The following is a 15,038-nucleotide window of genomic DNA, read 5'->3' as shown; positions in this document are numbered from 1 at the left end:
GCTCTGCAATTACTTGACCCAGCTATTGCTGCAGGATCTACAGGGGCAGGAGGATTTATTGGTGATCAAGCCCATTTCCGTATAAATTGAAAAAGTGTTTTGAGCAGTTTTCACCACTCACTTCACTGGTAGGACATTCTTGTTGGGTTACCATTTTCCAATAAAATAATAAATTTGTACAGAAAATCCCCACAGACACATTCACAACTGTAGAGACTGTTACAAAATGTCGGAAAACAGTTGAAATCACAAACCGACACAAACCGTATAATTTCCTGTTTAAATATATTAATGTAATCATAACTATGTTGAATATATTGCATACACATAATTAAATTGGTATTTTAATTTTATAGCAACCCCTTGCAACATAAAAACAGATCATTTGAAAAAAATGAATCTATTTCAGCACAGATAGTTAAGTGCTCGGCTGCTATAGAGCATCCAGTCGTACATCTGCAGCCTGGCTGTCATGTGTTGGTTGAGGTGGCAGTGACTTTTTGTCTTTACTGTGTCATCTATTGTTGCTTATCCAGCACTTTTGATAAAGGGTGGCTTTAGTGATCCTGAGTTTGATATTAAATTTAGCATCTCAGAAAGTGAAGAAGAATGTGATGTTACTTCATTATGGGCCGAAAGTGATGACAGTTCATCAGTTGTCTAACAAGTGCTCACAAGTTTGTACAAAGTAAATAGGCCAACTGTGCTCCACCCTGCTCCTCCAAGATTGCTGCATTTCTCTTCACAAGAACACAAAAACAAATTACTTGATGTTACAGGATTTTTAGTCAAAGTTCAGTGCACTATTTTACTTGGGATTTTATTAATGATCTTCAAAAATTTGTAACTCATTATCTTGAGCTCTAAAAGCTACCTTTATGTGTCTGTAAGTAATGTCATTCATGATAGGATGTGTACCATTAATAAAAAATGCTGTGTTTTGGAATATGATTTGAAAAAAGTAAGTATTTTAAGGGAGGGAGGGGGAGGGAATTTGGGAGTGATGTGAATCAAATCCAAACTGGTGAATTTCCAGTCCTGCGCTTGACCAGTGTACCACACCACTTACTTGACAGTTGGTGGTTGAAAATCCTTCACACTGTACTCAAAAATCTATAAAGATTGTTTGACCTTTTCCTATGGCACACTAAGGGTAGATATGCTACAAATCTGAAACAGACTTCTGCCTTCTTCGACTAATTCAGTTTGAGTGAAATAGCTGTGGCCATCCCACACTCTCCCCTTGTTAGTACACAACTGTTAAATGGCCAGCATTTAGCTGTAACCACAGACATATCATGTATTTAACCTGCAAACTGACTTGTTCTGTACCATTTGGATAAAAGTCATGTTAATGAACTATAGAACACGTAGCTAACTTACTTTTCTTAAAGCTTCTTGAGATTTATAAGGCCAGGTGTTACATGGCTGTAGCTGTATATCATTCAGTTTAGCAACACCTCAAGCCAACAAGTACTCTCTTTTAGAACCTGCCATGGCCTTTTATTTTGTAACTTCCTGTGCACAGTAAAAATATTTACTTACGATCCCATTTATTGGGCTATACTGTCACAGCAGTTGCATTATTTGTCTTTTGCTGTTAGCTATCTATTTTGTGTTGAATGTCCTTCATACTACGAGCATTTCTTCTCCATTTATATAAATAGAATTGCGTATGTTCATACAACAGCATTTATGAAATGTGTCAGCCAACAATTTTAGAATTTGTAGCAGTAAGACCTGTGATAAATTTGTGAGAATTATGTTTACAAGTACAAATCTTACATTCCTGCTTGTAAAATTGCAGTACACAAGTAATGTAGCCTAAGGAATAAAGTGTATTGTTTGGACTGCAGAAGGCACACAATATTTTATGCACTATTGAAAACTGACAAAATAGTAATATGGGTGGAGTCCATACATGCAATAAAAGTATTTGAAGTGGTTTTGATAGCATCAAAACGGACCTCTGTTTGGAGGCTCCGAAGGAAACAAATGTTGCCAGTTTGCACTCATCATTGTCATAAGTGCCCAGCATCTGGTGTGATAGTATGGGTTGCCACTGTGTACACCACAGAGTCAGCTCCAGTTCTCAGTAAGTAATACCAACAGCAGCCATTACACTTTTGCAGCTGGTAGTTGTCCTCTATCTTTGAGGTTTTCATGATGTTATATTTCAGCTGGATAACACATGAATGCATGTTACCTGTTGTGTCCTGACCTACCTCAATTCAGAGGCTGTTTGATGGTTGCTCTGACGTTTTTCAGATCTCAGACTCAACGGAAACCCATAGTAATGGGTTATTGAGAGACTCATTTTATTCACCATTCACCACTTGCAGTGGAATAATTTGAGGATTAAATATTCAATAATATTAACAATAATTTTTATGGTGAAGTTCTTCATCTTAATTCTACTGCTTTTAGAAACATAGTAAAACCCCCTTTTCACACTTCTCAGCGGTGTGGCCTAGAAAAGTAAAATGCAGGAAAGTGTAAAATACAGGAAAGCATAGGAAACACTAGTGAAAATGAATAAATTACTCTTACTTTCATTCTCTTTATAGAGTACAAAATATGAAATTAAAACAATTTAAATTTGCCTTTTTAAAATACCAGAAATAATTAATGGTTTTTGTTTCTTTCTAACAGCAGTTAGCTTTAATATTCTCTCCATGGTGTACAAAGCATCAATCACAAAGGCAGTGGCCAAGAGCTGACACACAAAACAACATGAGCGGGTTTCCCCTCTTCATTCTCATCAGGTCCGACAGTGTAAATAAAACGTGGCAATAAAAGACTTTTGAGAAATCACATTAAAAAGATATTTATGTTCTAATGTGAGACTTATTATTGATAATCATTATAAAATTATGGTAAACAAAACTTCAAATTTAGTCTTTGTCAAAATATTAAAGTTGGCAGTCTTCATAAAAAGAGAAAAATAGGCATGAAATCTAGAGTTTATTTCCAACAAGGAGGTCACTCCGCTCAGGGAGTTGTCCTGCTTGAGAAAGAGGTCAGAAATTGTCCGTATGTTATGAAGCATCTTGAGGAGAAATGTTTACGTCTGAAATCAGATTGTACCAACCTAAGACTGTGTGCCTAGTAGTAATTAGTGCATTTCAAGTCGAAGTAACAGTGATCCGTGAAAGCCCATTATAGAGATGGCCATCTTCAAAAGTGGTATTTATTTGTGTAAATGGCTGTGAAATACAAAGCACTGAGCGGAAGGAAGGTTGCTGTTAAGGCTCATTATCATCAGATCGTGTTATCATTACGGCAGTGACTTAGCAGCTGTTTCCAACCCTTCCAAACAGGTTGCTGTGACCCAGCACACCAACAATGAACATCTTGCTTAGTGTGCTAATGCTATGTCACATGATCAGTAACTTTGCATATAATCTGCGTTTTCTGCTTTGTTCTAAGGCTGACTTTGAGCTGGATTACGATGTTTGTTTTGCAGAAATCTGTATAAAAATGAATGTTAAAGGTCATGATAACATCAGAGAAGACATAAAATGCGGCAAATGTAGTAACATGGAATCATTATTGATGGGAAATCATTGTATTGAGAGAATAGGACCTCTGTTGGGACTGACAAAAATGAACATAAAAAGCAGGAATGTAAAAACTTGGTTTTACTGTATTTTTAAAAACTAATGTCGATAAATTTTATGTTAGAAGATTCTGCTATCTTGTAAAATGGGTATTTGAGTCACCAGTCACAGTTGTTAACTTTTAAAATATTATATGGCAGTGACTGAGCAGATATTGAAAGTTTATTAAAGAGCTTTAAGCTTGTTATTTTACATGAGTTTACAGTCTCTCTGAGTCTGGCTCCAAATACCGAATTCCATTTTGCCTCTGTTATTATGAGAGTGAATGTCTCTCTGATGTTGACCTCATTTAAATTCCTTTTCACATAAAGCAATACTGTGTAGATGTATAGATTAACAATGGTGAATATTGTGAGCTTGATAAAGAGGGCCCTGGCATGCTATCACTTGCCAGTCACTTGCATAGAGTTGAAGGAGCGCGGAATGACAGACCTGTACCTCTCATCCAAACTCCTTTTTGCTCAGTGCCAAGGTGGGTTAGAACCATTGTTGTTGCCAGAAATGGCAGCCTTGTGTACTAAATTTCACCCCAGATCACCTACACCATCTATTCCTGTATTTTTCCTGCTATATTGTATAATGTTGTTGTTGCGGTCTTTAATCTGGAGACTGGTTTGTTGCAGCTCTCCCTGCTACTCTATCCTGTGCAAGCTTCTTCATATCCAAGTACCTACTGCAGCCTATATCCTTGTGTACCTGCTTAGTGTATTCATCTCTTGGTCTCCCTCTACGATTCTTACCCTCCACACTGCCCTCCAATATTAAATTGGTGATCCCTTGATGCCTCAGAACATGTCCTACCAACTAATCCCATCTTCTAGTCAAGTTGTGCCCCAAATTCCTCTTCTCCCCAATTCTGTTCAGTACCTCATTAGTTACATGATCTACCCATCTAATCTCCAGCATTCATCTGTAGCACACATTTTGAAAACTTCTATTCTCTTCTTGTCTAAACTGTTTATCATTCATGTTTCACTTCCATACATGGCTACACTCCATAGAAATACTTTCTGAAAAGACTTCCCGACACTTAAATCTATACTCAATGTTAAAAAACTTCTCTTCTTCAGAAACACTTTCCTTGCATTTTATATCCTCTCTACTTCGACCATCATCAGTTATTTTGCTTCCCAAATAGCAAAACTCATCTACTACTTTGTCTCATTTCTTAACCTTATTCCCTCAGCATCATCTGATATAGTTCTACTACATTCCATTATCCTTGTTTTGCTTTTCTTGATGTTCATCTTACATCCACCTTTCAAGACACTGACCATTCCGTTAAACTGCTCTTCCAGGTCCTTTGTAAGTCTGTCAGAAACAGCAATGTCATCAGCATACCTCAGTGTTTTTATTTCTTCTCCGTGGATTTTAATTCCTACTCCAAATTTTTCTTCTGTTTCCTTTGCTGCTTGCTCAGTATACAGGGTGAGTCACCTAACATTACCGCTGGATATATTTCATAAACCATGTCAAATACTGACGAATCGATTCCACAGACTGAACGTGAAGAGAGGGGCTAGTGTAATTGGTTAATACAAACCATTAAAAAATGCACGGAAGTATTTTTTTTTAACACAAACCTACGTTTTTTAAATGGAACCCCGTTAGTTTTGTTAGCACATCTGAACATATAAACAAATACGTAATCAGTGCCGTTTGTTGCATTGTAAAATGTTAATTACATCCGGAGGTATTGTAACCTAAAGTTGACGCTTGAGTACCACTCCTCCGCTGTTTGATCGTGTGTATCAGAGAGCACTGAATTACGTAGGGATCCAGAGGGAATGGTGATGGACCTTAGGTACCGAAGAGACTGGAACAGCACATTACGTCCACATGCTAACACCTTTTTATTGGTCTTTTTCACTGACGCACATGTACATTACCATGAGAGGTGAGATACACGTACACACCTGGTTTCAGTTTTCAATTACTGAGTGGAATAGAATGTGTCCCGACATGTCAGGCCAATAGATGTTCAATGTGGTGGCCATCATTTGCTCTGGCGTAATGAATGTCGTACACGCCGCAGTACATCTGGTGTAATGTCGCCGCAGGCTGCCACAATACGTTGTTTCATATCCTCTGGTGTTGTAAGCACATCATGGTACACATTCTCCTTTAACGTACCCGACAGAAAGAAGTCCAGAGGTGTAAGATCAGGAGGACGGGCTGGCAATTTATGCGTCCTCCATGTCCTATGAAACGCCCGTCGAACATCCTGTCAAGGGTCAGCCTAGTGTTAATTGCGGAATCTGCAGGTGCACCATCAGGCTGATACCACATACATCGACACGTTTCCAGTGGGACATCTTCGAGCAACATTGGCAGATCATTCTGTAGAAACGTGATGTATGTTGCAGCTGTTTGGGCCCCTGCAATGAAGTGAGGACCAATGAGGTGGTCGCCAATGTTACGCACCATACATTTAGTCCAAGGTCGCTGTCGCTCTACCTGTCTGAGCCAGCGAGGATTGTCCACGGACCAGTAATGCATGTTCCGTAGATTCACTGCCCGTGGTTTGTGAAACCCGCTTCATCGGTAAACAGGTAGAACTGCAATGCATTCTGTGTTAATGCCCATTGACAGAATTGCACTCAATGATTAAAGTCATCACCATGTAATTGCTGATGTAGCGACACATGAGACGGGTGAAAGCGGTGACGATGCAGTATGCGCATGACACTACTTTGACTCAGTCCACCGGTTCTCGCAATGTCCCGTGTACTCGTGTGGGTTCATGGCAACAGCAGCTAACACACCAACTGCACCCGCTTCTCCTGTGATGGGCCTGTTACGGACCTGTTTGCGTGCTACGACCATACCTGTTGCATACAGTTGGCGGTAGATGTTTTGCAATGTGCGGCACGTTGGATGATCTCTGTCCGGGTACCGTTCTGCATACACCCTGCAGGCTTCAGCTGCATTTCGTCGACACTCGCCATAGATGAGTATCATCTCCGCCTTTTCAGAGTTCGAATACACCATGATCACAGTTCCTACAACACTACACTTTCAGAGACGTCTGGTAACACGGTGTACTATAGTTGGTCTGTGAGCGGAGACGAATGCAGAATAACAATAGCAGCAAGTGCTACATGCGGACACTGCGACAGCTAGACCAAACCACAACAGTGCACTACAGCCACACTCGTAAACACGGTCGTCATCGTAAACATGTCCTTGCAGATGCTGCTCGCCGACCGTGGCCCATGTTTGTTACAACACGCAACTGAACGTCGGAGGTTTCAAGCGTCAACTTTAGGTTACAATATCTCCGGATGTAATTAACATTTTACAATGCAACAAACGGCACTGATTACGTAGGTTTGTGTTAAAAAACATACTTCAGTGCATTTTTGTATGGCTTGTATTAAACAATAACACTAGCCCCTCTCCTCACGTTCGGTCTGTGGAATCGGTTCGTCAGTATTTGATGTGGTTTACGAAATATATCCAGCAGTAACGTTAGGTGACTCACCCTATATAGATTGAATAACATCGGGGATAGGCTCCAACCCTGTCTCACTCCCTTCTCAACCACTGCTTCCCTTTCGTGCCCCTCGACTCTTATAACTGCTATCTGGTTTCTGTACAAATACAATAAGTAATATTTTGTTATTTGCTGTCATTCTCACTGTTGCAGTTTTAATGGCCGGTAGTGCACATGTAAGTTGGACAAATCGTCTGGTTGAAAAATTGTATTATATTCAAAGTTGCCAATGTGACCAAACTCGGCAACAGGCATTGTGTGACTTTGTTGTCTCACATTCTGATAGCTGACTTGCCACTTCTTTCAGTTTCTGCTATGAGCACTTATTTATACACTAAAGTAAATAGTTCAGAAGTCATTGTGACACAAGTAGCTTTAATCTTTCAATGTGTAGAAGCGTAAGTGTAATATGTGATGTGTAAAACCTATTTGGAAGTCAACTCTTACGGGTGTGCCAGTATTCGTCAGCAGCAGTGTAGGCCTTTGTTGTTATTAGATGATTCACTTTGTAATTTCATTATGGGCATTGAAACATCTGACTTCCTATTTTGAAATGCTTTTATGTTTTAAAAATTTTACTTTAAAATTTGTGTTATTTTATGTTTCAGAAATTTGCTCTCGCAAGAGATCCTTTCTCAAACAACAACTGGAAAGTGAAGAACACTAAGGGAGTTCTCCGTTGCCCTGGCAATGCACTGGATCAGAGTACATTAGTAATACCCACACTTGACAGTGCAGCTTCTGACATAGCATTACTAGAGCCATCTTGAACATATTGCTGGTCTGAGTGGAACATTCGTTATTACTGTTGAGTGTTATAGCTCAAATTTAATCTACCTGATTAAACAGAGTAACTCTGTCCTTAGAGTTAAGTTTTGTACTTGGACAGGAGGCCGAATGATGGGTGTGAATACATGTGCTTATGTGTTTCAGTGTATTAATAACTAATTTATGAAGCATAAAGAAGATAATACTCCCAGAGTTGGGTTTTCATTTATCACTCACAGTAAATTATTTTTCTATAATAAAAAAAGGAATGGTTGTACTTCTTTAAGTAGCCTGTGTGTGAAAAAATTGTAAAATATGTAAATTAAAAACCAGTATTGTATTCCTTGTAAATGAAGCTACATATCCAAACCACATTGGATAATAAACACTGAGTGACTGGTGATGTTTTATCAGTAACTGTTATAACCTAATCACAATTGTAATACACCTGCAATAACAAAACCTCTGGTGATAAGAGTTTTCAGTTTCCTTCTGCCACTCATCATGACATTATTTCCCTCCCATTTCCACACTTCTGTGAATCTACACCATCTGAGCACAAAGTTTATGCATCTATTTCTGCTCCTTTCTCAAAACACTTACCGATTGGGGTGATGCAGAGGTTTGTACACGTGACTCTCATACAGGAGGATGACAACTGGAATCCCTATCCAGCCCTCCAGATTGAGGTTTTCCGTGATTTCCCTAAATCACTCTAGGCAAATACTGGGATGATTCCTTTGGGGGAAACACACATCTGATTTCCCTCTCGCAACCTTTTGTTGTCTGAGCATCTGCTACATCTCTTATGACTATACTATCAATGGGACATTGAATGCTAATCTTCCTTCTTTTGCAAAATACTTTTACTGTGCAGCAACAATATACTCCATATTATCTCTCAAACTGATACAATTGCAGTGGAAGAGCTGTAACCACTCCCAGTACCATCTGAGGAGGAAGCTTTCCAAACTACTGACTTCCTATGCCCACCAGATAAGACTATTGCCCACCAAAGAGCCCATCACTTTTGTCCAACCTGTCCATCAGTGCCACATAGCTGATATACTCCATTAGTTGCACATCCTTTAAAAACACTACTCCCAAATACTCTGCAGATTCCTCAACCTGTCTTCCAAAAACATGACTTTGGAAGTAAAAGGCCTTCCAAAATGTCTCACCTTCAATCCCAAACATAGATCCATCTGCACTTGACTTGTCAAAGAGATAGTTACATTCAAGGTAAGCATTTTTTCGCCACCCAGCCTACTGACAACAGCCAGATTGCCGACCTCTTATCTGGTCAATCAGTTTGAATGGAAATGTTCAAGATTGTAGTATTTGAATCCTATATAGGGATTGTGCAATATCGTGACATTATTGCTGCACCCATTTCTTACTGTTGCTTGTGGCTTCTAAAAATATGTGTGTTATTTCATTACTCATTTAAATAATTGGTCATAGGTCTAATGCTAGGCTTGTAAGATCATTACTTAATATAGTGATGGAAAGCCCATGATGGGAAAAGTTAACAAAAATAAGAAAATGTAACTTCTTTCCTACAGACAAATTATGTAGGGCACATGCAACAGATTACAGTATACCTTTTTTTCCAGTGTAAGTGCATAGACTATCCCACATACAGACAGCTGAACACATACATCCACACCAACAGCAATTCAACTCGGTGGTAATGATGATTTAGCAACTTTGGAATGATAGTGGAAAAAGTTGATATGTACCAGGGTGCTTTGAAAAGTTCTCGGAATCACCACAATAGGTCAGAGTGCAACAAGTTGTTCATGTGATATTCATTGGACGATTGCCTGTAAACACATGCCCCGTCAGTGTCCTTGGAAGAGAGCTGTGGTGGTGACATGGCTCTGTTGTTCCCACGTAGTGATTTGCGAAGATGGAAAACATCGAGATTTGAGCACTTGTAAAGAAAGGTATGAAAGCAAAGGACATTGATGCCGATTCCCATAATACGCTGGGGGACTCTGCTACTTCATACTCAACTGTTGCCAAGTGGACAAATGAATTTAAATTTGGTTGGGAGAACTTATTTATTTCATTAACAGTACAGAGTAACCCACCGCCTTGAAATGTAAGGTGGGTCGGATGCTTCTGAATCTAATAGCAAAGACTTCTCATTGTTACATTCTTATTGATATTCAGTTCTTAATGCCTTTTTTAAAAAATAATATAAAGAATATAATATATAGACATTTCTCTGAGGTTACATCGAATTGAATGCTTAACAATTGTTAAAATGGTTCCATATAATTTGTTACTACCTAGTTTATGAGAATATAATTTATATAATGCAAATGTCGAAGAAAATGTAACACAATGATGGTGGTTAAGAATAATTTGTAGTATATAGAGGGAAGTGATATGCTGTATTTGGACGAGTAATACAGTATAAGTAGCATGTTGGTTGATAATGGCCTATTTCAGATGAGAAGGTCTCAGTACAACCTCGAGGTATTCTCATCTGAAATGGTTTGTGCTAATTTATGTTTACACAGATTATGAAGATTAAATGCTGATTGAGCACTTCATACATGAATTTTAGCTTCACATGAGAAATACACTTATATTTGTAACTTGTTAGTTGAAATAGAATATAGTTCATTGCTACTTGAATGCATTATTCCTTAAACAACTTAATACATTTCTGATATATAAAATTCATTGATTACAGCTTTGAATAGAGAAGAGAATATACCTCTGTCTGCACACAATAAGATGAGCAATACATTACTGCTTGTGTGCAGTATACTTTAAACACTATGCAGGATGTCATTGCGGAGGAGGAGCCTCGGAATAAAAGTTCTTTGAGCCTTCTCCTCCCAAGCAACATTACCTTATTACTAGTCTTAGTATGTGGTGCCAGTGTTTATTTGTTTTATGATTGTGACCGTGTTGTGGCATGCAGTGTCATGCATTGTTGGTTTAGGTCCCTTACATGTTGATCCCTTCTGAGTCATGAGAGCTTAGATGATTATCCGTGAAGTGGTCGGCCAAGATATATCACTACTCCAGAAACCATTGCAAAAGTGTACAAAATGGTCATGGAGGATTGCTGATTGAAAGTGTGTGAAATTGCTCACACTTGCCACATGCCATCTGAAAGGGTATATCGCATTTTAACTGAAGAATTAGAAATGAAAAAATTATCTGCAAGATGGGTGCCGCTACTCTTGACACTGGATCAAAAACGTGTGAGAATGTTTAGGAGAAACAAACAAGATTTTTTGTGCCGGTTTGTGACCTCAGGTGAAACTAGGGTGTACCACGATACCCCAGAGGCAAAACAGCAGTGGAAACATGCTGATTCTCTACCACCAAAGAAAGCAAAGACAATTCCTTCAGCTGGAAAGGTCATGGCATCAGTGTTCTGGGATGCGAAGGGGGTCCTGTTTGTAGATAATCTCTCCACTGGGCAAACAATTACTGGAGACTACTATGCTAATCTCCTGGACAAATTGCAACAAAAGGTACGCGAGAAATGACCAGGTTTAGCAAGGAAGAAAGCCATCTCCCATCAAGAAATGTGCGCCCACACATGTGCTGTCGCCATGGCAAAATTACACGAACTAAGGTAGGAATTGTTGCTACCACACCTGCCTTATTCACGTAATATGGCTCTGTCAGAGGAAGATTCACTTCAAACAAAGAACTGATAGCTGGAGTTGACAACTATTTTGCAGGCCTGGAGGAAACTTGGTTTCGACATGGGATCAAGGCACTGGAACATCGTTGGACCAAGTGCATTAATCTACAAGGAGACTACATTGAAAAATAAATAAAAAGTTTCAGTGATGTAAGTACTTTTTTTTCTATTCCAATGCGAGAGCTTTTCAAACCACCCTCGTAATTTGCTCTAGCTCTTGCTCAAGATCTCTCTAGAATTCTAGAGAAAGTGAGTGATGAACAGTCATGCAAAGAAATACCTTGCAGATCTATTGATTTTGATTTAAAATATTTGTCCCAATTGCAACTGATCTAGTATGTGAAAAGACTGAACTGTCTGCATATACACCTCATTCTAATGGAGAAACAGAGAGAATGGGAAATGAATTACAAAATCTAAGTATGAATAAAATAATTAAGGAGTTAAATGATTTACAGTTGTCATATAAAAGATACGAGAAAGTTAACACAATATATTGAAAGTAGTTTGCGATACTATCGACTTAGCTACAAATGAATTTGTATGTTGCAGCAGGTGTATAAGAATGCGTGGTGATCAAAAACCTGATTAGGAGAAATATTTGAACTCTAATGAAGACATTGTGCGTAACGGAAGTTTGGATATTATGGTTAATAGTGGTTATTCTGAGACTTTTATTGATTTTAAGCATTGTTATAACAGCTGTATGTACTTGAATGAGTGTTCTGCTTAACAGTTAAGTTATGAATACATTGTATGTAAGCTACAGGGTGTATACGACTTAGGAAAATCCCTGGGAATTTTTTAGAATTCCAGGAATTTTTCATTGATTTACTTTTCTGTTAATATTTTGTTATTTTGACTGGTAAGAATCGATACTCTAACAATGTCTATTTCTGTATCCCACTACTGCAGAATGATACTGCAGCAACAAAACATGAACGAGAGAATAAAACTTAAATTTCAAAGGAAGTGCGCCACATAAATATACACAGAGCTTGTACAAGTGTCTGCCAACAGCAGAGTTTGTGAAAGGCTTTAGGAAGACTATGCAATGCTCCTTAACAACAAATTATCTCCGATGAGCGTGACATCACAACTGTCTACATTAGATACATTTAAGCAGTTACGAGCAGGCTCATGCGCATGCGCAGTTGAGTCGCGTATGAGTAGTACCTTCTCCCACTTCTGGTTACAGAAATGTCACTGTTGACTGTGTAAGCTGCAAATCGGGTATCTGAACCGGGCGGCAATTTCATGAGGAAAAAAAACCTTGTTTCACAAAGCGCCTAGCATCTACCGCACGTTGGTCTATTGATGATTTCGAAACTCATTCCTATTGGTTTTTGAACACAATTCCAAGTTGATTTCTGAATGAATTATAAGTTGATATTTGAATGCATGCATAGTGTACGTGATGTCTCTGCCAGGGGAATCCATCTAGAAATAATCTTTCCTGCAGACAAAAGGGGACGGGGCTATACGAGCTGAGCGGAATAAAACCGAACGGGTTAACGCCAACTGCTGTTTGCTTACGTGATTGATTGGGTATGCGAATGATCAGCATTTTTATAATGACTAGCGAATTCCATAGATTCAGGCTACCAGAGTGGAAATAAACAGTAATAACAGGTAAGAAAGATTACGTATTATCTTCTCGGTGCATGCAAGAAAATGAAATTTTGACAGAAAATTTTTGGCCAGATCGATACATAGAAAGGGAAAGTAGTACAGTCCCCGGCTAGCAGCCACTTAAGTTCTATTCTGGGAGTAGCACGGTAAACACATTGTATGAACTCGTAATAACGCCTAACCGGAGAATAATCTCTGGATAACTAAATCGTTGATAGTAGAGTTAATCATAGAATGAGTTTTGTCAGTGGTAGAAACAGTTACACAATTAGTGATGAGAAGATTGATGGTTAGAACGAGGAAGGAGAAAAAATGGGGACATCATACAAATTATAGAAGAAAATGACGATTCCAAATTTATTCAAATATTTCATACTACTGCTTTTCGATCTCGTGCTTGAGAAGCTGGAATATATTAATGAAATGTGAGACTATTTCCTAACATAAACCTTTTTGCTTGTAGTAGGCTGAATAGGCATTTCATATTGGTACTTTGTTAATTATATTCTGTCGTATTATAAAAATGACTTATTGCCAAAACAGTCTCACGTATTTGGTGTGTGTTACAATTGCTGCAATATTAGAATGGCATATTTTCTTTTATATAGTAGACAGTGACAAAATAGATGTAATTAGATCGAGAAACCACGCCACAAATACTATTTGTATTAATAGCTTTTTGAGTATTAGACAACGATATTTCGATTTTTCGTATAGCAAAACGTTTGATGAATTTTGATGGGGTAATAGATTCTTTCGCAGTAAGGAAAGCACACCATGTAAAGCTGTAGCAAGATGAGACAGAAAAAAAAATCCTAGGAGCTAAGGACTGAATAAATGAGTATTGTTTTGCTTGTGTCGTGTCTGTACTGGTTTTATGTATCCTACATGTAATTTTGTCACACAGAACTGCAAGTTATTAGCTAAAAGGCAATAAAGAGCCCAAATTTTCTGAAGAGTTCTTCCAGTTTCAAATAATCCCATCCAGTATTAATTGCAAGGGTGTTTTATTAAGGAGGGACAGGATGTCAAACTGGCCAACTGGGAGCAGGAGAGGCACCAAATGACGTTTTAATTTCTGCTGTCCTGAATATAGTTTGATTGCATCTTCTACAAAATATACACATTTGAGTTCCACAGTGTAAAATACAGTGACGTGCGGTAGAAGAATGCTGTGTGAAGAGGCGCAGCATTGCACTTAGTCACATTTAAGACCAAATAACACTTCTTACATTTCCTCCAGGTTATATGTTTTATGCATCAGACTGTTCAGAAAGATGTGCGCTACAAAATGAACATATTTTTGAAAAGTCCTTTTTTAAAATTTTTGACGTATTATCTCAAACGTTCTAGGGAGGCGGGCAGAAGGGTGGACGGCCACCATCTAGTATTGCCCTGGTTCGAAATATTGTAGATCTGGGGCTATTTCGCAGAGCAGTGCGGAGGGGGGGGGGGGGGGGTCTCCATGTGATCCGTGTTTACATTTAGTGATTTTGCTGTTTCCTCTTTAAACTTTTAACTTCCTACACTTTTGGAGCAACGGGATAGAATGACTAATGCATACACAATGAGATAATTATACAGGATGTTACAAAACAGTACCTACAAACTCTGAGGGCTTGTAGAGGATATTGTGAGGGACACATTGAGTATAGGAACGTGTGTCAGGAAACATCATCCATTGACACTGCAGAGCTTCGAAAATATAGCACTGGCATCTGCTGCTAGGCCACACCTTGAGCAGCAAATGTGGCTTTGTAAAATGACAGACCACAGGCAGGATGTCTCACAATGTTTGGTGTTCAGTGATTGAGACTGACTGCCACGATCACCGGCAAAAGAG

At 38.7% G+C, this 15,038-nt stretch overlaps 1 protein-coding gene across 1 annotated transcript in view; it reads left to right on the top strand.

Annotated features, from left to right (window-relative positions):
- Positions 1-10,440, top strand: part of LOC126190110 (uncharacterized) — a 54,567-nt gene extending 44,127 nt beyond the window's left edge. Inside the window, exon 5 of the mRNA XM_049930995.1 lies at positions 7,725-10,440. Within this exon, the coding sequence (XP_049786952.1) occupies positions 7,725-7,886 (162 nt within the window). The 3' untranslated portion in view covers positions 7,887-10,440. The remainder of the gene's footprint in view (positions 1-7,724) is intronic.
- Positions 10,441-15,038: the final 4,598 nt, after the last annotated feature.

The sequence above is a fragment of the Schistocerca cancellata genome, chromosome 1 (genome assembly GCF_023864275.1).
Source record: "Schistocerca cancellata isolate TAMUIC-IGC-003103 chromosome 1, iqSchCanc2.1, whole genome shotgun sequence".
Lineage (NCBI taxonomy): Eukaryota > Metazoa > Arthropoda > Insecta > Orthoptera > Acrididae > Schistocerca > Schistocerca cancellata.
Note: the sequence above shows the minus strand (reverse complement) of the source record. Positions and strands in the feature narration are given on the sequence as shown.